Source organism: Coregonus clupeaformis, chromosome 19 (genome assembly GCF_020615455.1).
Source record: "Coregonus clupeaformis isolate EN_2021a chromosome 19, ASM2061545v1, whole genome shotgun sequence".
NCBI classification, from domain to species: Eukaryota; Metazoa; Chordata; class Actinopteri; order Salmoniformes; family Salmonidae; genus Coregonus; species Coregonus clupeaformis.
This window is the reverse complement of record NC_059210.1, coordinates 1,769,331-1,794,277: the sequence shown is the minus strand read 5'-3', so window position 1 is coordinate 1,794,277 and position 24,947 is coordinate 1,769,331. Positions and strand designations below refer to the sequence as shown.

Here is a 24,947-nt window from a genome sequence, read left to right as displayed (position 1 = left end):
CCCCCCAACCCCCTAATGACAAAAAAAACCTAGAGGGTTTACCGAGACAACACCCAGCTCAACCACCCCCCTTATCAGGAAGCCTTATTTTGCCCTTCCCAGAATTCCATTGCAGGAATGCAATTTTCCATTTAATTGTCGGATTTATACTGCCAGAGTTCTTCATGTATCATGAGGTATGAGGTTGGGAGCCCGTTTAGACGATACACTTCCAGATGTTGTGGACTGACTGTACTCCAGAGTTTGAGGTTGAAGTTACTCTGAAGTCCAGATCTAGGAACAGATTACCCTACCTCTAATCTTAACCTTAACCATTAGAGGGATGAATAAACATCTGACCCTCTATCAGTGGTTGGAGGTAACTTCAACCTACTCTTGCTCCAGCCACTTTATAGGCTGCAACAGGGCCATATCAGAAAACCATCAAAGACTCCTCAGGTTGACCTGGAGGAGAATCAACCATATCAAGTATATGACCTCCCTGTCTGCCAATCGCCAATTAGAGCGACCGTGGGTGTAAGCCAGACGGCTAACGGTGCCAGTTCTGAAGGGGAAACCATTAGCGCTTTGCTAGCCAATTGTAATTAGCGTTATGCTACACATGGGTATTAATTTAATGTAACCCCCCCAGTGGCTCTGGTAGTCTGATATCATCAGGGCTAGGAGCGCTAACACAAAACAGAGCCTCAGATATAGCCCTATGCTGTTTAATCATGTTGCTTTTAGCTAGCTAATTAACTTTATGCTAGGAATGCTATCAAGTGTTGCTAGTTTTTGTCTATCTGGCACATAGTGTCCTGTTATGTCTGATTTTCTGACACCAGATTAATTAGTTAGTTAGTGAATCAACTATGTCCAAAATGAAAGATACACTGAGACCGTTGTCTGGCAGAACATTGAGGAGATTTTTATCCCTCGCCTGTTTTTGCTCTCCTGAAGATGATAACATCACAAAAGCATTTTCACACAAGTGGGAATTGACTACTGCCAGCAAAACTGTGGACACCCGATCTTACTATACAAGCTTACAGGCCGATGAGCTTTAAACACATAGACCTATGGAAAAACAGGCAGGCTATCAATGTCATTATTAACCCATCCAAATAGATTCCTTCCTAGAACTGTTGGTGTTGGACAGTAAATATACACTAACAACCACATGTGATGGGGTCTATTTAACAGTATGAGGCTGTAGGGAGGGAACAGGGGGAAGAGAGAGGGGAACAGGGAAACAATAGCAGCTGTTTTAGATGTTCTCAATGGGGTGTTGGCTCTTGGCCTCTCTGTTCTCTCGTTGCTTGACCAGAACCTTTGTAGCTCGGGTGCTTTTTTTTGTCACTCAGGGATGGGATAGTGACCTCACCCCACGCTCACACATACCACCAACGCCCACCCCTTTAGACCAGAAACAGGTCCAGGGTCTAGTGCTTGTTCCATAGGGGTCCTTCTGGAACAGGTCTAGATTGGAATGGAATGGAATGTACTCATAGGGATAGTACAGTAGGCATAGGCTGTTGGGTAGGGCCCAGAAGTTTTCCTGTTCAGGACAACTAAGGACCCTGAACATAGGCTACTGTAGACTGTAGAAAACGTCAGGTTTTCTCCTGTTCTATGTCAGGGTCTGTGAACAGAGAGAGGAGAAAATCCGATGTACAAACATGATGTAATACCCCGTGGAAACAGATAATAGACAGACCCATGCTAGCTTGCCTCTCCTACATTGTCTTAGAAGTCTGCTAGCAATTTAGCTCCACTGAGTAGGAGAAAAGTCTCACCTTGAAATTAGTTTCTGTTTCTCATGTCAAAATTATCAACCATGGGCAAAACTATCGACCATACTCTCCACACCAATCCTTTTGGCGTGACTGCCACCTAGCATTTTATTCTGTCAAGGACATACACGCATGGCCAGTCATACAACCACCCAGGCACACACACACTGTAAAATACAAAGGGGCTTTTACAAGGGACTGCCGACAAGGTCACACACACATATTGACATACACATTGCACACAGTACATACTGTATATATTTAATAGCAGCAGCATATTGAGGCTTAACCAGATGTCCGGGTTGGCTGTTGTGTCCATTTAAATTTCCACTGCAAGATCAGGATAGGTAATTAGATTAGCCCCAAATTACATCTAAATGACATGCGATTTCATTAGCATCCTGTGGTCTGGTGCTGTTCAGCTTTCTAAAAGGTAATTTGCGCGTAGCACGGACATGCACACACACGCATGCGCGCACACACACACACACACACACACACACACACACACACACACACACACACACACACACACACACACACACACACACACACACACACACACACACACACACACACAGACAGACAGACAGAGGCAGACTGAGGCAGTGTTTCTACAGTCCAGACTATTGATAGTTCCATGTTAGCCTTCAAAACAGGCCTCTCCAACCAGGGAATTGTATGCACACAGACCCGGTCTGATTCATTTGTTGATGAGCTGCTCAGGTGTGTGTGTCAGTGTGTATTATTTTCACTAAGGAAATCTGATGGTTAGGAAACATTATAAAACATGTCAAAGGAGCATTTCAACAGACATATCTACACAAATTGGAAAATCCCTGAATACCTACAGCAGTTCAGGGCACATTCAAAAAGCGTCTTAGAGTAGGACTGCTGATCTATGATCAGTTTTGTCTTTTAGATCATAATGAATAAGATTATATGGACGGGGGCAGGGAACTGATCCTAGATTAGCTTTATGAATACAGGCCCTGATATGGGCAAGTATAGGATTCAACTAGTTGGATGTTGAAGTACACCTCAAAGTGTCTTCTTCCCTTTAATCATCTGTTATACAACCCAATAAATGACTCAGTTTTAAGTCTTAAGTCTCCCTGTGAATGACCTTGAAGCAATTTTACAATAGACAGAGAGGTTTCTTAGTATTTCTCTCAGCAGGAAATTGATGAATTAGGTGGAGGAAAGCACTCTGATTTCACATAGTGTACAGAGCGGAATCCTCCGAGGAGATATCCTGAGTGCCATTATTATTTAAATAGCTTCCCTTTCCATTTTCCCTTCATGCTACATTAGATAACCTTTCACAAATGGGATGTTCTGAGGATAGGGAGTTTTGGGCCTCGCAAACTGGCATTAGTCTATTGTATTCTGTATTGTATTGGAGCTCAGTTGGTAGAGCATGGCGCTTGTAACGCCAGGGTTGTGGGTTCGTTTCCCACGGTGGGCCAGTATGAAAATGTATGCACTCACTAACTGTAAGTCGCTCTGGATAAGAGCGTCTGCTAAATGACTAAAATGTAAATAATAGTATTGTCAGGACTCTGCTGAATGTAGACTCTTGTTGACTGGCTATAAACAGGCAGTATAATGAAGGATTGAGATGTGTGTGTTTGTGTCTGTGCTAGAGCTGGGACGATAAAGGGCAATTCCACGATAATGGAATTGTGGTATTTTTTGAATATGTGTGTGGGGGGGATGTTTTTATTCATGTAAGCTACACTGTCCCGCAAAATCACCCTGTTGTCCCGCATTTGGGATTTTAAATGTGCTCACCTTAGTGTGTGTGTCTGGTTGTGGCTCTGTTTTTCCCCAGCTTCCTGTTTTTATTCAGCCACCACAAGCGGAAGGTCATCTATATTAATGCCTCTCTCTTACACAATGCGCTCATACCAATAATTAATGAGACATGGGTCTTGGTGTGTGTGTGTATGTATGTGTGTTTGTGTGTGTGTGTTTGTGTGTGTGTGTGTGTGTGTGTGTGTGTGTGTGTGTGTGCTGTCTACCTCTAGAGCATCATTCCATTTCTGCTTGATGTCAACGCTCTGACTATGATTAGTGATAGTGTTAAGAGGTTGAGTGTTCTGTAATATTGGAGATGTCATATCTAGGCTGCGGGCTAGAGCAGTGTTTCCCAACTCCGGTCCTCCAGTACACCCAACAGCACACATTTGTTGTAGCCCTGGACAAACTCATCAAGGTCTTGATGTTTAGCTGACAAGTTTAATCAGGTGTGTTTGTCCGGGGCTACAACAGAAATGTGTGCTGTTGGGGGTACTCGATGACTGGAGTTGGAAACCGCTGGGCTAGAGCAGGGTTTCCCAAACTTGGTCCTGGGGCCCCCCCTGGGTGCACATTTTGTTTTTTTGCCCTAGCACTACACAGCTGGTTCAATTAACCAACTCATCATCAAGCTTTGATTATTTGAATCAGTTTGGTAGTGCTAGGGCAGAAACCAAAACATGCACCCAGGGGGGGCCCCAGACAGAGTGTGGGAAAACCTTACCTAGCGCACTAGTGGGGCTGCAGTTCCCACATAAAACTATAGAATTCTGTAGTAAACTATACAAGACTGTAGAATACTAAACTATACACTGTAGTATCCCTCTAACATAAGTAGTACTTACTATAAAATGTGTAGTATAGTGTAGAATACTATAGTAAATACAGTGGGGGGAAAAAGTATTTAGTCAGCCACCAATTGTGCATGTTCTCCCACTTAAAAAGATGAGAGAGGCCTGTAATTTTCATCATAGGTACACAAAATGAGAAGAAAAAAAATCCAGGAAATCACATTGTAGGATTTTTTATGAATTTATTTGCAAATTATGGTGGAAAATAAGTATTTGGTCAATAACAAAAGTTTCTCAATACTTTGTTATATACCCTTTGTTGGCAATGACACAGGTCAAACGTTTTCTGTAAGTCTTCACAAGGTTTTCACACACTGTTGCTGGTATTTTGGCCCATTCCTCCATGCAGATCTCCTCTAAAGCAGTGATGTTTTGGGGCTGTCGCTGGGCAACACGGACTTTCAACTCCCTCCAAAGATTTTCTATGGGGTTGAGATCTGGAAACTGGCTAGGCCACTCCAGGACCTTGAAATGCTTCTTACGAAGCCACTCCTTCGTTGCCCGGGCGGTGTGTTTGGGATCATTGTCATGCTGAAAGACCCAGCCACGTTTCATCTTCAATGCCCATGCTGATGGAAGGAGGTTTTCACTCAAAATCTCACGATACCTCGCCCCATTCATTCTTTCCTTTACACGGATCAGTCGTCCTGGTCCCTTTGCAGAAAACAGCCCCAAAGCATGATGTTTCCACCCCCATGCTTCACAGTAGGTATGGTGTTCTTTGGATGCAACTCAGCATTCTTTGTCCTCCAAACACGACGAGTTGAGTTTTTACCAAAAAGTTCTATTTTGGTTTCATCTGACCATATGACATTCTCCCAATCCTCTTCTGGATCATCCAAATGCACTCTAGCAATCTTCAGACGGGCCTGGACATGTACTGGCTTAAGCAGGGGGACACGTCTGGCACTGCAGGATTTGAGTCCCTGGCGGCGTAGTGTGTTACTGATGGTAGGCTTTGTTACTTTGGTCCCAGCTCTCTGCAGGTCATTCACTAGGTCCCCCCGTGTGGTTCTGGGATTTTTGCTCACCGTTCTTGTGATCATTTTGACCCCACGGGTGAGATCTTGCGTGGAGCCCCAGATCGAGGGATATTATCAGTGGTCTTGTATGTCTTCCATTTCCTAATAATTGCTCCCACAGTCATAGTTGACGTGTACCTATGATGAAAATTACAGGCCTCTCTCATCTTTTTAAGTGGGAGAACTTGCACAATTGGTGGCTGACTAAATACTTTTTTTCCCCACTGTACTACAGTATTATATGCAAAAAACACTGCAGTAAATACTACAGTAATGTTCGCAAAAACACTACAGTCCGCAAAAACAAGACACTTTTTAAACTATAGTAAATACTACAGTATTTAATTTGCATATACCCTGCCCATTCCCCTCCCCCATTTCACCATTTGTGCCACCCATAAGTCAGAAACCTACATGCCAAGTATAGACCATATATTGTGTTCCCTACAAGGTTATACAAAAAGAGCAGAAGCTCATAATTATCCATTCAGACACCAGTCTACCTACCTACAGGTTATGGAAAATGTGCTATTTTAGGATTTCACCAGTAGGTTTTCTCAAAGAGAAAGCCTCCACTTCTACATCAAAGATAATAAAACAAAAACACTGTAATGAAAATACTACAGTAATGTCTGCAAAACACTACAGTGAATACTATAGCATTTATAAAATAGTATGCTATAGTATTTTTTCATGTGGGATTGGCCTAGGTAGGAATCCCAAATAGTTATTGAGACTAAGTTATTGTATTTCTCACTCCAGCAAAGTCAGTAGCTACTTCCTTTACATACATTCCATCCTAAACGGTACAGGAAACCTAATATACTGCAACATAATATCACATGGCTTTTTTCTCTCAAGCATTAGGCTACACACCCTCATGTACACACACCCCTTACCACCACACAAGAGTTCAATAGGTCAGAGGCCTTTGAGTCATACACACACACACACACACACACACACACACAACTGTGAGCATCCAGTTTCCACTATGCATGTATAATGGAGGTCACACTGCTTGCTTAGCGAGTAACACTTCCTTCTGATTCGGCTCACACCGAGGCTCGAACCCAGGACCTCTGCTTTGCTAGCACAAGTGACCGCACTCCCGAAGCGTCTTACCAGACGGCGCCACCGAAAAAGTAACAATTCGGCAGCGCAAGTGGCGACACTTCAAGCTGAGCAGTAAGTTTCACACATCTCCAAGTGCTACAAATGCTCCATATCATAAGTCAATGCCCTTGACAGACTAGTAATACTAACCATGAGCTAACTCATGCGGTTGAGTGTGACACGTTTTTGATGGATTTTATCTTAGAATGATGAAGTCTCTTCTTTAGGGAGTCATTGAAAGTCTTTGGGTTGGGCCTAAGCTCACTCTTGTTGTGTGTTTCATCAACTTGCCATTTGTGAAAAGGCTCATTGATTAAACAAGGTAGCCTATGCTTGAAAAGTCTATTCTTCGTTTGTCAGCTCTCCACCCAGTGTGTTGTGTTCTTTGACAGCCTTATTGTGCGTACGGGATTAAAGCACATCCTAACAACACTTGATTTGATTGGATCTGATTCCATAAGGGCAGCAGCAGGAAGGGGAGCAAGTGGTGAATTTGATCAAGCTGCTTTGACACATGAGAAAGGAACAAGGGATAAGAGATAAATGAAGGAGAGATGAGAGGAAGAACGCTTGACAATTTCCATTAGTGGAGAGGAGAGGAGAGGAGAGTACAAGCCACATCCTCTCTCTGTTCTGTACTGAATTCTGGGGATTATGTGATGGCAAACTGGGTTAACAGTTGCATAATGCACTCCGCTCAACACACCCTGAGAAGAACTGAAGCATTTAGAACAGTCCTTTACATTTGTCTGATTGAAGATAGTGCACATCATCATTTAGGCACTGATTTTTACAAGGAACCGGTAATCTGAAATGTTAATATGTTCTCAGCACTTCTCTTCTGCCTTCTTCAGCCTTCTCTAGCCTTCTCTCCTCTCTTCATTAGCGCTTCTCTCACCTCTATTTTTAGAGACAGATAGTAGGCCTATTTAGAGTGTCATCATGCTGGCTGTCCTGCCTGGTTACTGAAAGCGATATATTACTCATATTTATTATTACTCAGTCATTTATGAACCTATGCCAGTGCTACTTGCCATGTTTAGGACTGGTGTTTATTTCTTTTCAATGGGTGATGACAATCAAAATCATTATCTTCACCGTCATATCTTGATCATTTCCAGTCTTCTTCTCTGAATCATCCCCCAGCCAACTCCATGTCCTTTCTACTAGGTCACAGGTCACACAAGGATGTTTGATGAGTCTATGTTGGTGCCAGTGTGTCCCGAACTTCACATTCTCTGGCACAGGGAGTAGAGGCAGAGGGGATAGGCTTCTATCTGTTACATACCAGAACATACCAGATCAGAGCCCTTCAATCAGAGAGTCCAGAGTCCTGACTGCAAACCAGAACTCATCCTTCCCAGCCTAAATCCAACCCCTTAATCTTACCTCCATGTTTGGCCCAATCCCAATCCCGTACGGGAATTCTGTCCACTGGTTCCTCATTGAAAGTTGCATCATACCGCAGTATAGTCTGCTGAGGTATGCTGTGACATGTTTGGGTGAGTCGCAGTGCTTGCCGTTAATGCTAATTTAAAACACCAGAGGGCGTCTTTGAGCACAGCTACTACATCTAGTCTTTTGTTTAATCATTATTTTATTAACGAAAACACAAAGATGTTGATGAACAAATACTGTATATGCTTCTTTCTATTGATATACAGTATATACATCATGACCTATTATAAGGTTGTTTTGATTATAATGTGGATTATAATAAATTGTCATATTTGTAGAGGGTTGATGCATTTTCGTCAAATCAGGTCTGTGCTATTGAGTTAGAAATGTCAAATTTTAGAATGTGTCAGGTGAACTGTTGTGTCCTCATATTTTGGTCTGATAATTTCGTTCAAGCATTTGTTATAAAAAGCAGTAACAAAAGGAGCCTTGAATAATGAAACAATAAATGAACTGCAACATGTTGGCTAAAGCAGTAGCAATGACGAATGCATGCGACTGTTTTTTTCTTGGCTGTACTATTATTTTATTTGTTGTGTTGTTCCAAATGGTCATGAATTTCCTTCTCCCTGCTGCCAATCGCCAGATATCTCAATTCTTATTAGCCAATGCCCATTAAGTGATGGGGTCCTTCTCACAGGCATTGCAGCTTCGAAGTAGTCTACAAGTGAAGACAGACCGATGCAAAGGCGTGTGTCCTTCTTATCGAATTCGGAGGCGCATATTGAAGATTTTAGAAGAACTGTCCACATTTACTTTTTGTCAGCCAACAAGTTGAGTAGGCCTAACGAACAGCAAAAGTACTAGCCTATGTCAATCTGTTATCCCGCATAGTAGAAAAATTTACCTATTATATTGGTCAGTTTGTAAATAAATATTCCAAACATACTCTGGGACAGTTGTGGGATGGGATAGATGCCAAATTAATACAACCACTGTTCTTTTAAAAGCAATGAGGCTGATGCAACAGATCAGAACCTTTAGCTTAAAGTGTTGATAAACTATTAGGCTATTTCTTCACATTATAAGTACAGCAATGCGCACAGTGCAGTAAGAGAAAATGTTCCAAAATGCAATTAGCGGGAAAACACCATTCTCAAAAGTGCACCGCAAATGTGAGCGGTTTCATATGACATATGAAAATATCCTTCAGATATGTAGAAATTGGAAGATCTAAAGACGCATCAACAAGCATGGGTTGTCAATATGACTAGGATTGTGTCTTTGGCTGCTGGACAACGGAAGAAAGCTGAGAACATGAGAGAAATACTGGTTTCAATTGCATATGAGGAAGTGTTTATAAAATAATCCCCTTAACAATCCTATGGTCGGTACATGGTAAGACGTGCCTCATAAAATGACAAAAACCGTCAGGGTTTGAAAAAATTACGTTTATGGTTAAATAGTCTCAACATGTTGACTGCCTCCGCTCAGATTGCAAGGTGGGTGACACAGGCACTGGCCTTTCTCTATCAGAACAACAGTGACTCAAGAATGTCGACAGAATCAAGCCTTTAGATATGAATAATGGTCCTACATTATCTTTGTCAAACATGACTGGGGTTTAGCCTATATATGTAATTAAAAGTCTCATTAAAGTTTGGCTACATTTTCAGGCACCTCATGTCAGCATAGGTCTGGACATGACAGACTGTAGCCGATTATTATGTGTATGATAATAAATTGACATATTTTTAGGGGTTGATGAAGTTTTCGTTAGCGAAAATCAGGTCTGTGATATTGAGTTAGAAATGTAAAGCTAGCCAATACGCATAGGCTATCACCTACACTTTGACATGTAGGCTAATTATTTATGTACATTTACAAACTTATGTTCTTCTTGAAAGAATAGCTACTGTTTTTCGGTTTTCAAATCAATGTAATTGGCTTTTTTGGTTAATGGCCTTGGTGCCCTGGCAGATTAAGCACCTCTTGGCCAAATGGCATTGCCCCTACAATCATGAAATTCCAGGCTATACCTAAAACATCCATTTCAAGTCCCTAAAAATATAAATCAACTCAGCAAGTCTATTGTCCTGCTGGTAGCGCATCAAGGGTGGATGGCTTCTTTTGTATCCCAATAATAGGTTAGGCTGCCGAACGATTTACACCTGGCCCGAGGTTGATGCATCGGCAGCTGTGAACTCTGCAGCATGCTTCAGAAAACCGAGGTGAATGTGACTGTACATCAAATGTTGCAATGGTAAAACATTTGATAGCTATATTTTTCGCCTGACACGATAACTTTGCCTACTCTTAATTCTTGCGTTATATGTCGGCATGGATATTGAATGATGTGATAGGCATTGCACTGAATCATACAGTATTATATAATATTACCGTTATATCAACACACTCATCACTCCTGTTCAACAACTCTAAATCGCTTTTGCATGCGCTCCAAATGGATAACTTGAAATAACATATAGGTTCAATCAAATCAAATCAAACTTTACATGTGCCGAATACAACAGGTGTAGACCTTACAGTGAAATGCTTACTTACAAGCCCTTAACCAACAATGCAGTTCAAGAAAGAGAAAATATTTACTAAATAAACTAAAGTAAAAAATAATAAAAAGTAACACAATAAAAGAACAATAACGAGGCTATATACAGGGGGTACCGGTACCGAGTCAATGTGCGGGGGTACAGGTTAGTCGAGGTAATTTGTACATGTAGGTAGGGGTAAAGTGACTATACATAGATAATAGACAGCGGGTAGCAGCAGTGTAAAAACAAATGGGGGGGGTCAATTTAAATAGTCTGGGTGGCCATTTGATTAATTGTTCAGCAGTCTTATGGCTTGGGGATAGAAGCTGTTAAGGAGCCTTTTGGTCCTAGACTTGGCGCTCCGGTACCGCTTGCCGTGCGGTAGCAGAGAGAACAGGCTATGACTTGGGTGACTGGAGTCTTTGACAATTTTTTGGGCTTTCCTCTGACACCGCCTAGTATATACAGTTGAAGTCGGAAGTTTACATACACTTAGGTTGGAGTCATTAAAACTAATTTTTCAACCACTCCACAAATGTCTTGTTAACAAACTATAGTTTGCCAAGTCGGTTAGGACATCTACTTTGTGCATGACACAAGTAATTTTTTCAACAATTGTTTACAGACAGATTATTTCGCTTATAATTCACTGTATCACAATTCCAGTGGGTCAGAAGTTTACATACACTAAGTTGACTGTGCCTTTAAACAGCTTGGAAAATTACAGAAAATGATGTCATGACTTTAGAAGCTTCTGATAGGCTAATTGACATCATTTGAGTCAATTGGAGGTGTACCTGTGGATGTATTTCAAGGCATACCTTCAATCACAGTGCCTCTTTGCTTGACATCATGGGAAAATCAAAGGAAATCAGCCAAGACCTCAGAAATAACATTGTAGACCTCCCCAAGTATGGTTCATCCTTGGGAGCAATTTCCAAATGCTTGAAGATACCACGTTCATCTGTACAAACAATAGTACGCAAGTATAAACACCATGGGATCACGCAGCTGTCATACCGCTCAGGAAGGAGAGGCGTTCTGTCTCCTAGAGATGAATGTACTTTGGTGTGAAAAGTGCAAATCAATCCCAGAACAACAGCAAAGGACCTTGTGAAGATGCTGAAGGAAACAGGTACAAAAGTATCTATATCCACAGTAAAACGAGTTCTATATCGATATAACCTAAAAGGCCGCTCAGCAAGGAAAAAGACACTGCTCCTAAACCGCCATAAAAAAGACTGACTACGGTTTGCAGCTGCACATGGGGACAAAGATCGTACTTTTTGGAGAAATGTCCTCTGGTCTGATGAAACAAAAATAGAACTGTTTGGCCATAATGACCATCGTTATGTTTGGAGGAAAAAGGGGGTTGCTTGCAAGCCGAAGAACACCTTCCCAACCGTGAAGCACGGGGGTGGAAGCATCATGCTGTGGGGGTGCTTTTCTGCAGGAGGGACTGGTGCACTTCACAAAATAGATGGCATCATGAGGAAGGAAAATTATGTGGATATATTGAACCAACATCTCAAGACATCAGTCAGGAAGTTAAAGCTTGGTGGCAAATGGGTCTTCCAAATGGACAATGACCCCAAGCATACTTACAAAGTTGTGGCAAACTGGATTAAGGACAACAAAGTCAAGGTATTGGAGTGGCCATCACAAAGCCCTGACCTCAATCCTATAGAATATTTGTGGGCAGAACTGAAAATGTGTGTGCGAGCAAGGAGGCCTAAAAACCAGACTCAGTTACACCAGCTCTGTCAGGAGGAATGGGCCAAAATTCACCCAACTTATTGTGGGAAGCTTGTGGAAGGCTACCCGAAACGTTTGACCCAAGTTAAACAATTTAAAGGCAATGCTACCAAATACTAATTGAGTGTATGTAAACTTTTGACCCACTGGGAATGTGATGAAAGAAATAAAAGCTGAAATAAATCATTCTTTCTACTATTATTCTGACATTTAACATTCTTAAAATAAAGTGGTTATCCTAACTGACCTAAAACAGGGAATTTAACTAGGATTAAATGTCAGGAATTATGAAAAACAGAGTTTAAATGTATTTGGCTAAGGTGTATGTAAACTTCCGTCTTCAACTGTAGGTCCTGGATGGCAGGAAGCTTGGCCCTAGTGATGTACTGGGCCATACACACTACTCTCTGTAGCGCCTTATGGTCAGATGCCGAGCAGTTGCCATACCAGGCGGTGATGCAACCGCTTAGGCAGGTTACATTCGCTTCCTTGGGCACAGGGACAATGGTGGTCTGCTTGAAACATGTAGGTATTACAGACTCGGTCAGGGAGAGGTTGAAAATGTCAGTGAAGACACTTGCCAGTTGGTCCGCGCATGCATTGAGTACACGTCCTGGTAATCCGTCTGGCCTCGCGGCTTTGTGAATGTTGACCTGTTTAAAGGTCTTGCTCACATCGGCTACTGAGAGCGTTATCACACAGTCATCCGGAACAGCTTGTGCTCTCATGCATGCTTCAGTGTTGCTTGCCTCGAAGCAAGGAGGCCTACAAAAACTTAGTCCAGTTCGAGGTGAGTAATCGCTGTTCTGATGTCCAGAAGTTATTTTCGGTCATAAGAGATGGTAGCAGCAACATTATGTACACAATAAGTTACAAAATAAGTTACAAACAACGTGAGAAAATGAACAAAATAGCACAGTTAATCGAAAGGAAAATGTGATTATTTATTAGCCTAGTGGTTATTTTAGTAAATATGTAAATTAGGCCTCATGTAAAATCATTGTCAAAAACGCAAGAGATACTGTTGTATGTAGGTCTAGATTATTTATGGGTTGATCATATAGAAATGTAAAAACATTATTTGAACAACTCCAAAGCAATTGCCTGTCTATGGCGCAGGAACCACTGACTCGCCGCCCTTTTCTATAATCAAGACACCTGCTGGTAACTCTTAACTGTTAGAACATCATATGAGGTCTCCAAAATATCTGTCGACTAGGTGGAACTCTTATGACTGGAGAGGCTTCATGCATAGCTTCACGCATAGCAAGTTATGGTATTAAGACTATACAGGAAGCACTCTTAGGCCTACAGCTCAATGGTGGTTATACAAGGCTACTACTATAAGAAGCCTTATAATGATAATGACATTACTTATTATAATGATGATCATAATAATTGTAATAATAACAATGAGACGGAGATCAAGAAAAATGAGGGTATAGGAGCTAGAGCTGCTTGCATATTATGTGTGACAAACAGGTGGTGTTAGATTACACTATTATTTTTTCTACTGGTTTGGAACAGTGTAAACAACACTAAATAAATGTTAAGTAATACCAGAGAGTCTGTTCTAATGGGGAAAAAAATTGTAAAGCCTTTATTACAGCGTAGCAAAGATTAAAATCTGCCGGATTTGTGAAATTGCTTTATCTGACATTTTGCAGTTGTGTGAGGCTTGGTGCTCACAGAATCACTAGGCTATTAAACAAACACTCAAACAGGCAACAGAAGCAGGATCTGTCTCATTCCTGTAGATATACTCTACCAGTCAAAAGTTTGGACACACCTACTCATTCAAGGGTTTTTCTTTATTTTTACATTGTAGAAAAGTAGTGAAGACATCAAAACTATGAAATAACACATATGGAATCATGTAGTAACCAAAAAAGTGTTAAACAAATCAAAATGTATTTTATATTTGAGATTTTTCAAATAGCCACACTTTGCCTTAAAAACAGCTTTGCACACTCTTGGCATTCTCTCAACCAGCTTCATGAGGTAGTCACCTGGAATGCAATTCAATTAACAGGTGTGCCTTCTTAAAAGTTAATTTGTGGAATTTGTTTCCTTCTTAATGCGTTTGAGCCAATCAGTTTTGTTGTGACAAGGTAGGGTTGGTATACAGAAGATAGCCCTATTTGGTAAAAGACCAAATCCATATTATGGCAAGAACAGCTCAAATAAGCAAAGAGAAATGACAGTCCATCATTACTTTAAGACATGAAGGTCAGTCAATATGGAAAATTTCAAGAACTTTGAAAGTGTAGTCGCAAAAACCATCAAGCGCTATGATGAAACTGGCTCTCATGAGGACCGCCACAGGAATGGAAGACCCAGAGTTACCTCTGCTGCAGAGGATATGTTCATTAGAGTTACAATCCTCAGAAATTGCAGCCCAAATGAATGTTTCACAGAGTTCAAGTAACAGACACATCTCAACATCAACTGTTCAGAGGTGACTGCATGAATCAGGCCTTCATGGTCGAATTGCTGCAAAGAAACCACTACTAAAGTACACCAATAAAAATAAGAGACTTGCTTGGGCCAAGAAACACAAGCAATATACATTAGACTGGTGGAAATATGTCCTTTGGTCTGGAGTCCAAATTGGATGGCGCGCTGAAGATTGTTTCAGAACCGTGGACAGCTTAAATTTTCAGCAAAGGGCTGAGTGACTCACTCATTTGTGGCTTTCGTACAATATAAGTTATACTACAAAGTAGGGTTAAAGACACATTATTTCTGATCTTCTTTAGCATACCCAGTCTCTCTCTCGCTACAGCTCATTTCGTTCGAATTATTATGTGCATTAAAATAAATTGACATTTTTTATGGGTTGATACATTTTTCATTAGGGAAAATCAGGTCTGTGCTATTGAGTTAGAAATGTAAAACTTTAGAAGACTTAAGCCACAATTACATTACAAGTCTACCCTTTTTGGCCATTAGGCTACGCTTTACAATAGGACTCAACTCTGACTGACCGCAGCATCTATCTGTAGTCTAAACTGTGGCACAAATTGGGGGATATTTCACACCTAGCTGAGCTATTAGACTATCCCCTTGTAAATTAATGGAGGTGTGAATGTTTCTGTCTGAGCGTTTCTCTACTCTTGCACTAGAGTCCTGCATCGGGCAAAAAAATCAGCTGGCGGGTGGTCCCGGAGTTGAGAGAGAACTTGGTTAAATACAATGGCGCAATTACACTTGACATGTGGATGCCGATTTTTTTTTAAATAGGATACTTTTGCCTTACAGTCCATTACATAAACAAAGTGTGGGTGCTCATGGAGAGGGCACTAGTTACCACAGAGTTGGACAGTTCCCAGCTCAAAACTGCAGATAATATAAGGCCAGCTATTGTGAAAGAATACTTGTGGATCTTGTTGATTTCCTCTATTGCTTCAAAGAGGCCACACTCACCTTGGAGGCAAGCAAACAGCCTACTTCACCTGGTAATTAGGTCGTTCCAAAGGATAAAGAGTCACCTACAGATTGATTTGTGGTGTCAGAGAGAAGCCAGCTGCGAGCCTGCAACCAGGCACGGTGGATGACATCTTCTTCCTGCACAGCAATTTGAAGAAATCAGAGTAATGAATGGACTGTTTTTTAAGTTATTGTTTTAGTAGCTTTATTTGTTGGCTAGTATTATAAGGCTCTTTCAAAGCATTTTGAGTTGTCAATGTGCCACAATGCATTGTGAAAATTAAAATGTATTGTTCTTAATTCATGACATGGTTTCTGTTTAGCCAAATGTTGAATAGATATGCAGACATTCATTCATGCAGAAAAATGAATAATAGCCTACTGTCGGTAGTCATAAAAACAATTAGGCTAAATCAATTGATGTTATTTTGTTGGATAATGGATCGGCTCTTGGAACTCATAAGAGGCAGCTTCTTTCTTCAATATAATCATTAATTCAGAAGGTTAAACCCATAGGTCTTAGGCCCGCAGTAAATGAAATTAGATTACCAGGTTTATTTTTCATTAGGTTATAATAATCCATGCCTTCTGGGAATGTTATCAAGTCCAAAAGTTATGGGCGGAGTTAAAAAGTTGGTTGTCAGTATTACAATGGAAATGTACTTTTATTCTCTGTCAGCATATTTCAAGACATGTCATATGAGTGTGCAGTGAGATACCCGATGGGTTGGATGATACTTTTCTTGTCAATCATCTTGAAAAAATATATACTTTAAAACTGGAAATCAACCAATTCTCCATCATTAACACAATGGAAAGGCCAAATGCTTTATTATCTAAATGTTGTAAGTGCGTGGGCAACTGAGAGAAACAAAATGGTGCAGTTTGAGGCTATTTGGTGGAGAGTAATGCAGGACCTGGAGATGGGGGTGTGAGCAAGTGGTTCTGACTAGGTGTGATGTAGTTGGTGCTTGTGTGATGTTGTCGTTTGTATGTTTTGCATTGTAAAAAAAAATATAGGAACAATTACAGCTCCCAAATCTGATTATTAATTATGGATTTATTGGATTTATTTAGTTTACATTCTTCATTGTAACCACAATTTCACAAATAATTGAACACATACAGTGAGGGAAAAAAGGATTTGATCCCCTGCTGATTTTGTACGTTTGCCCACTGACAATGAAATGATCAGTCTATAATTTTAATGGTAGGTTTATTTGAACAGTGAGAGACAGAATAATTTTTTTTTTAAACGCCTGTCAAAAAATATTATAAATTGATTTGCATTTTAATGAGGGAAATAAGTATTTGACCCCCTCTCAATCAGAAAGATTTCTGGCTCCCAGGTGTCTTTTATACAGGTAACGAGCTGAGATTAGGAGCACACTCTTAAAGGGAGTGCTCCTAATCTCAGTTTGTTACCTGTATAAAAGACACCTGTCCACAGAAGCAATCAATCAATCAGATTCCAAACTCTCCACCATGGCCAAGACCAAAGAGCTCTCCAAAGATGTCAGGGACAAGATTGTAGACCTACACAAGGCTGGAATGGGCTACAAGACCATCGCCAAGCAGCTTGGTGAGAAGGTGACAACAGTTGGTGCGATTATTCGCAAATGGAAGAAACACAAAAGAACTGTCAATCTCCCTCGGCCTGGGGCTCCATGCAAGATCTCACCTCGTGGTGTTGCAATGATCATGAGAACGGTGAGGAATTAGCCCAGAATTACATGGGAGGATCTTGTCAATGATCTCAAGGCAGCTGTGACCATAGTCACCAAGAAAACAATTGGTAACACACTACGCCGTGAAGGACTGAAATCCTGCAGCGCCCGCAAGGTCCCCCTGCTCAAGAAAACACATATACAGGCCCATCTGAAGTTTGCCAATGAACATCTGAATGATTCAGAGGAGAACTGGGTGAAAGTGTTGTGGTCAGATGAGACCAAAATCTAACTCTTTGGCATCAACTCAACTCACGGTGTTTGGAGGAGGAGGAATGCTGCCTATGACCCCAAGAACACCATCCCCACCGTCAAACATGGAGGTGGAAACATTATGCTTTGTGGGTGTTTTTCTGCTAAGGGGACAGGACAACTTCACCACATCAAAGGGACGATGGACGGGGCCATGTACCGTCAAATCTTGGGTGAGAACCTCCTTCCCTCAGCCAGGGCATTGAAAATGGGTCGTGGATGGGTATTCCAGCATGACAATGACCCAAAACACACGGCCAAGGCAACAAAGGAGTGGCACAAGAAGAAGCACATTAAGGTCCTGGAGTGGCCTAGCCAGTCTCCAGACCTTAATCCCATAGAAAATATGTGGAGGGAGCTGAAGGTTCGAGTTGCCAAACGTCAGGCTCGAAACCTTAATGACTTGGAGAAGATCTGCAAAGAGGAGTGGGACAAAATCCCTACTGAGATGTGTGCAAAACTGGTGGCCAACTACAAGAAACATCTGACCTCTGTGATTGCCAACAAGGGTTTTGCCACCATGTACTAAGTCATGTTTTGCAGAGGGGTCAAATACTTATTTCCCTCATTAAAATGGAAATCAATTTATAACATTTTTGACATGCGTTTTTCTGGATTTCTTTGTTGTTATTCTGTCTCTCAATGTTCAAATAAACCTACCATTAAAATTATAGACTGATCATGTCTTTGTCAGTGGGCAACGTACAAAATCAGCAGGGGATCAAATACGTTTTTCCCTCACTGTACACACACACAACATGAGCAGATTAACTTGGTCAAAACATTTCTTTATTAAAGACGATCAGAAAGAATGTTGGTACTTATTTATTTTGATCCAAAGCCACAAATGAGTGAGTCACTCAGCTTTATGATGACAAATATAGCTTTATGCTTCACAATAGCCTACAAAATAGGCCAAGCCTAAACTAATACATTAAATTGCCTAAATAAACTAGTACATTTCATAAATAAAACAAATAAATTAAATAGCTCAGGTCTTGAAAATAGGGGCAACCTTTTTCCGTCCTTATCCTCGCTGGACTCCCATTTAGTGTCACGGCATAAGCTCGAAACTGTTAATTGAGGAACCACTGTACCTGACCTGCATTTTTGGGGGGTTGACCTTGGTAATCGTCAACATCATCATCATGAGCCTGCATTACTGTAATGGCTGACTCCACCTCCGCTTCCCCTACATTTCCCCCTCCCTATACAAATAGAGAGACATCCTTTCTGGTGGACTCTGTGGTCTGTGGTTTGCGGTAGACCATCTGCTGCAGGTATAAATATATATCAGTGAAAGAAGAGCCTGCTGTAGACCCTCTTAGGACCCTCACACTCTTTTTCTCTCTCTCTTTCCCTCCCTCTTTCCCTCTCTCTTTCCCTCTCTCTTTCCCTCCCTCTTTCCCTCTTTCAGGAGAGAGTGGGCGAGAGACAGAGAGAGAGAGAGAGAGAGAGAAACAGTGAGAGAAACAGAGAGCGCGAGATGTAGGTTCAGGTTACCCGCGGTGCTGGCAGAGGGTCAGTGGATCTAGGGTGGCGCCAGGATTTAAACACTCCTTATAATTGTTACATAATTCATCTGACCCATTAGGGACCTGAATCAAAGAAAGAGAGGCTGGAGGAATGTTCTGTAGAGGACTGACTGACAGTACTATAGTTTCACAGTTCAACCTGGTTACATAAGAGAAACAGTCTCCAAACATAGAATAGAATAGAACCAATATATCAACTCACAGATTTACAAGTAACACAAAATATTGTCACCACCTCATAATTGACCCTTTCTAGTCCAATCACTATAAGACATGTTGAAAACAATGCTTGTTCCAGCTGTCCAGCAGCTCCCAGCTTCCAGGTTTACCTAGCGGGGCCAGAGTGTTATGATCGCATTCAGGACAAGGTTCATACGCACGCACACACACAAACACACACATGCACACAAATGCAATTCTGGACAGGGTTCACCCATTAACATCCAACAGGCCCGGATATTAGAAAGCTGGCTGCATGTGTCACATTCTAGTGTGGCTTTAACCAATGAGGAACAAGCTTCCATTGGAAAATATGTCCACCACTTCCTGAGCAACATTCAAAGGTTATTGTTTGGCTGCTGTTTTATTGGGATGGTGCCACCCTGGGATAGGTTGTTAAAAGGTTGTTATAAGGTTGTAAAGAAGTTGTAGTGGGCCACAATGATTCCTGTGGCATAACACAGAGCAGCTGAAACATCACATCTCTCTTTCTTCCTCTCCTTCCCTTCTTTTTCTGAGAAAAGAGGGAGGGAAAACATATCAGTGCCTGTGAAAGAAAGGAACTCACTTTGTTTTATTAAATGAGTAGAAAAGGGAATGAGCTTTCCAGCGGGCGTGTCCAGGGAGTGATGTCATGGGGGTTTTGTGTATTGTGTGTTGTTGCCATGGTGAATGTATTATTTCTATGGTTATTAGGTTCGAGAGAGAGACAGAGAGAGAGAGAGAGAGAGAGAGAGGGAGAGAGAGAGAGAGAGAGAGAGAGAGAGAGAGAGAGAGAGAGAGAGAGAGAGAGAGAGAGAGAGAGAGAGAAATCTTTGCTAAATATGTTAACTTGAACCCATTTGCAGTCCACATTGTTCTAAGTAATTGAGTGGTTTCAATAGCACTCACACTGATATAGGGGCTAGCCCAACTGTAAATTCCATTATGGCTGAGCATGGACATGCCGAACATTTTCAATAAGCAAGATTAAATTAATTATTGATGAGGCCTAAAAAGAGAATGAATAATTCTAATCAGATTCTAAACAAAATGAAACAACAACTTGGCTATGCCACACTTACAGGCCCCATCATTTCTCTCAGTGGGCATATAATATTAAAACAACACAGACTATGGAGGGTTTTACGCACATCCAAACTTTTCACAGTAGCTGGACAAAGACCCAATATAAAGAGAAAGGGAGATGGTCCACTTGCTGTTATACTGCTCCCCAATAGACCTATGTTTTATGAACATAATCGGAACCATCTTACAGATCAGATCACATTCACACATCTCCACAAGTTGCATTGCAAGCGCGCCATGGACGTTGTCACCATAAAACCAGGAAGGTGAATCATTCTAATAAGTTTGGTTGTGATAACATTAAACGGAAAACGAGCAATTTTTACAGGTTACAGATAACTTCTAAATACGAGGTTCACCGGTATTCACCGAGGTACTCATCTCTCATTTCATAAAGGGCATGGACACGTAGCCTACATCATGGAGTTTTGTGGTCCTGCCTTTAATGCTGTTTTACTCCTCTCAAACTTGATATTTTAATAAAGCTTTGGTTTTTCAGATTAATTTCCAAGCGGTCTCAGGAGACAAAGCCTTTATCGACAGTCTTGACTACTTCGTGATTGCATTGGGCAGACATAAAACCCTTAATTGAGAGGAGGGGAGGCTATGCTTGGTTTTTAATCAAATAAATCGAAATGGGAAAATACATTTGTTTTTTATGTTTCTAAATATGAAGTATACAGGCACCAAAAGCACATTGGGCTACTCTTGTTCCATGCGCATATGGGCAGTGTGCGTCACGGCTGGATAGGCTGCGTTACCACTAAAACCAGCATTTGGTTGGTCTTAAATATCCTTATCAGCGCTGCCTGAAATTAGCACTTTGAATCATGTTTTTAAGGACACACCTCTAATATTTCCACCCCACTCATCTGAGCACAAGTGAGCTGATATAAGACAGGTAAATTGCCGAACCTGGGGTTAGAGATGGAAAATACCAGTGCACCAGTTTTTACATTACGAAATTGCTAACTAATGTGCGTTTGACACTAGCGGCGCCTTAATGCCAGTCAAAATAGAGCCCATGGTACACACCATCCAACAATTTATAGTACAATATTTACACATGTACTGTATCAGAGAAGGGGGGATTGGGGGACAAATGTTTAAATTGTGCAGTATTAGCAACAGTAAATAAGAGTATCAGAAGTTGTGAGGTGTGTGTAGCATGAATGTATATGTGTGTGTGTTTGTATGTCTGTGTGGGTGTGTGCTGTGTCCCAGTCGTATGTTGCTGGCAGCCACAGTGGTTAATGAGAACAAGAGGATGTGTAGAACAGGCTCTTCGTGGCACAATGTTCTTCCTCTGACTTCTTCCAGACTGTCACTCAAGCTCCCTGAGCTCAGTGTTGGTGTTATCTACTGTGACCCTATCCCCCCCTCTTCTTCGGACCTCTCCTCATGGATTTCAGCTAGTTATCCATCTGTACCACCCTCTCATGCAATTGAGCTCTTATGACAAAATGTAAACACACTGCTATCTTTGATCCTATGTCTAATTGTGTTCTCCTCTCTTTCTTTCCCCACTCTCTCCCCCTCTTCTCCTTCCATGCAGTGTGTGGCGTTGACCTGGCCCAAGGGGGGTTCTTTGTGCGCCAGGGGGAGTACATCTGCACCCTAGACTACCAGCGGATGTACGGCACGCGGTGCTTTAGCTGTGAGGAGTTCATCGAGGGAGAGGTGGTGTCCGCCCTGGGCAAGACCTACCACCCACGCTGCTTTGTCTGTGCCAGCTGCAAGTAAGGGACACACACACACATACACTGTGCATGCATACATACACAATGGCATACACACACACACACAGGGGTGGTGTGGGGGGGGGGACATACACACACACACAAGTAAGGGACACACACATACCTGCAAGTAAGGGACACACACATACACATCACCCACAGTGGTGGAGACACACACAAGTGCAAACACCCCTAAGGGATACTCAGACACACAGACAGATGGGTGCCCACATTCAAATGGGCATGTGGATGCTTTGAAGACACTCTCAATACCATAGTTTGAACTGAAATTCCCTAACTCATTCAAATTGAATACTGTATGTGTGTATACTGTATGTGTGTGTGGGAAAGTGGTGTTGTTTATCAGGTCTTGGAAGGTAATGGGAGCCTCTTTCTCACTGAAGCAGGAATGTTAAGTGTGTGGTCAGGAACTCACAGGCCACTTATTTCCAGAGCGGTGTTAGGTGTCCCACTGAGTGTGTGTGTGTGTGTGTGTGCTTGGGTGGGTGGGTGGGTTGGGTATGTGCCACATGTTTGTGTCATACACTGTGTTCTTGTGTGGGATTTGAGGGTGCAACATGATCCTCAATTCCTTGGTCCAAAAACATCTGATTAGTGTTAGCACTCTATCCACCTCTCTCTCTCTCTCTCTCTCTCTCTAAATAATGCCTACTCATCATTATAGGACTTCAAAACCAAACCCATTCTAAATTTATCCATCCTTTATTCGACCGTTATGATAGAAAATATGGTAATGCTAGCGTTTCCCCTTGCTCTCGCACAAAGGAGACACTGTATTATCCCTGAGTCTAGCATTACCTATTTCCGTCCTCTCCCGTCATTCTTTCCTTGTTTGAATAGGAATCCAATTCTAGCCTGTTATCGCTCTCTCTCTCTCTCTCTCTCTCTCTCTCTCTCTCTCTCTCTCTCTCTCTCTCTCTCTCTCTCTCTCTCTCTCTCTCTCTCTCGCTCTCTCTCTCTCCCTCTCTCTCTCTCTCTCTCTCATTCACTCTCTAGTGTTAGTCAATTTGGCATGAGGGTCTGCTAAATAAATTGATGGAAAGCAGTGTTGGGGGAAAAACATACGATATTATAAAATCCATGTACACAAACTACAAGTGTGTGGTTAAAATTGGCCAAAGCAAACACACTGATTTCTTTCCACAGGGCTGTGGGGTGAGACAGGGATGCAGCTTGAGCCCCACCCTTTTCAACATATACAGTTGAAGTCGGAAGTTTACGTACACCTTAGCCAAATACATTTAAACTCAGTTTTTCACAATTCCTGACATTTAATCCTAGTAAAAATTCCCTGTCTTAGGTCAGTTAGGATCACCACTTTATTTTTTAGAATAAAGTAGAGAGAATTATTTATTTCAGCTTTTATTTCTTTCATCACATTCCCAGTGGGTCAGAAGTTTACATACACTCAATTAGTATTTGGTAGCATTGCCTTTAAATTGTTTAACTTGGGTCAAATGTTTCGGGTAGCCTTCCACAAGCTTCCCACAATAAGTTGGGTGAATTTTGGCCCATTTCTCCTGACAGAGCTGGTGTAACTGAGTCAGGTTGTAGGCCTCCTTGCTCGCACACACTTTTTCAGTTCTGCCCACAAATTTTCTATAGGATTGTGGTCAGGGCTTTGTGATGGCCACTCCAATACCTTGACTTTGTTGTCCTTAAGCCATTTTGCCACAACTTTGGAAGTATGCTTGGGGTCATTGTCCATTTGGAAGACCCATTTGCGACCAAGCTTTAACTTCCTGACTGATGTCTTTAGATGTTGCTTCAATATATCTACAAGATTTTCCTTCCTCATGATGCCATCTATTTTGTGAAGTGCACCCGTCCCTCCTGCAGCAAAGCACCCCCACAGCATGATGCTGCCACCCCCGTGCTTCACGGTTGGGATGGTGTTCTTCGGCTTGCAAGCAACCCCCTTTTTCCTCCAAACATAACGATGGTCATTATGGCCAAACAGTTCTATTTTTGTTTCATCAGACCAGAAGACATTTCACCAAAAAGTACGATCTTTGTCCCCATGTGCAGTTGCAAACCGTAGTCTGGCTTTTTTATAGGGGGTTTTGGAGCAGTGGCTTCTTCCTTGCTGAGCGGCCTTTCAGGTTATGTCGATATAGGACTCGTTTTACTGTGGATATAGATACTTTTGTACCTGTTTCCTCCAGCATCTTCACAAGGTCCTTTGCTGTTGTTCTGGGATTGATTTGCACTTTTCGCACCAAAGTACGATCATCTCTAGGAGACAGAACGTGTCTCCTTCCTGAGCGGTATGACGGCTGCGTGGTCCCAGGGTGTTATACTTATGTACAGATGAACGTTGTACCTTCAGGCATTTTGAAATTGCTCCCAAGGATGAACCAGGATTGTTGAGGTCTACACATTTTTTTCTGAGGTCTTGGCTGATTTCTTTTGATTTTCCCATGATGTCAAGCAAAGAGGCACTGAGTTTGAAGGTAGGCCTTGAAATACATCCACAGGTACACCTCCAATTGACTCAAATGATGTCAATTAGCCTATCAGAAGCTTCTAAAGCCATGACATAATTTTTTGGAATTTTCCAAGCTGTTTAAAGGCACAGTCAACTGTATGTAAACTTCTGACCCACTGGAATTGTAATACAGTGAATTATAAGTGAAATAATCTGTCTGTAAACAATTGTTGGAAAAATTACTTGTGTCATGCACAAAGTAG

The 24,947-nt window shown here is 41.7% G+C and overlaps 1 protein-coding gene across 14 annotated transcripts in view; it reads left to right on the top strand.

Moving 5' to 3' along the window:
* Nucleotides 1-24,947, top strand: part of LOC121554724 (actin-binding LIM protein 2) — a 123,544-nt gene that overhangs the window by 49,072 nt on the left and 49,525 nt on the right. For all 14 annotated transcript variants that reach the window (XM_041868438.1, XM_041868446.1, XM_041868449.1 and 11 more), the window contains exon 3: nucleotides 22,052-22,235. In XM_041868438.1, coding sequence (XP_041724372.1) covers nucleotides 22,052-22,235 — 184 coding nt within the window. The remainder of the gene's footprint in view (nucleotides 1-22,051; nucleotides 22,236-24,947) is intronic.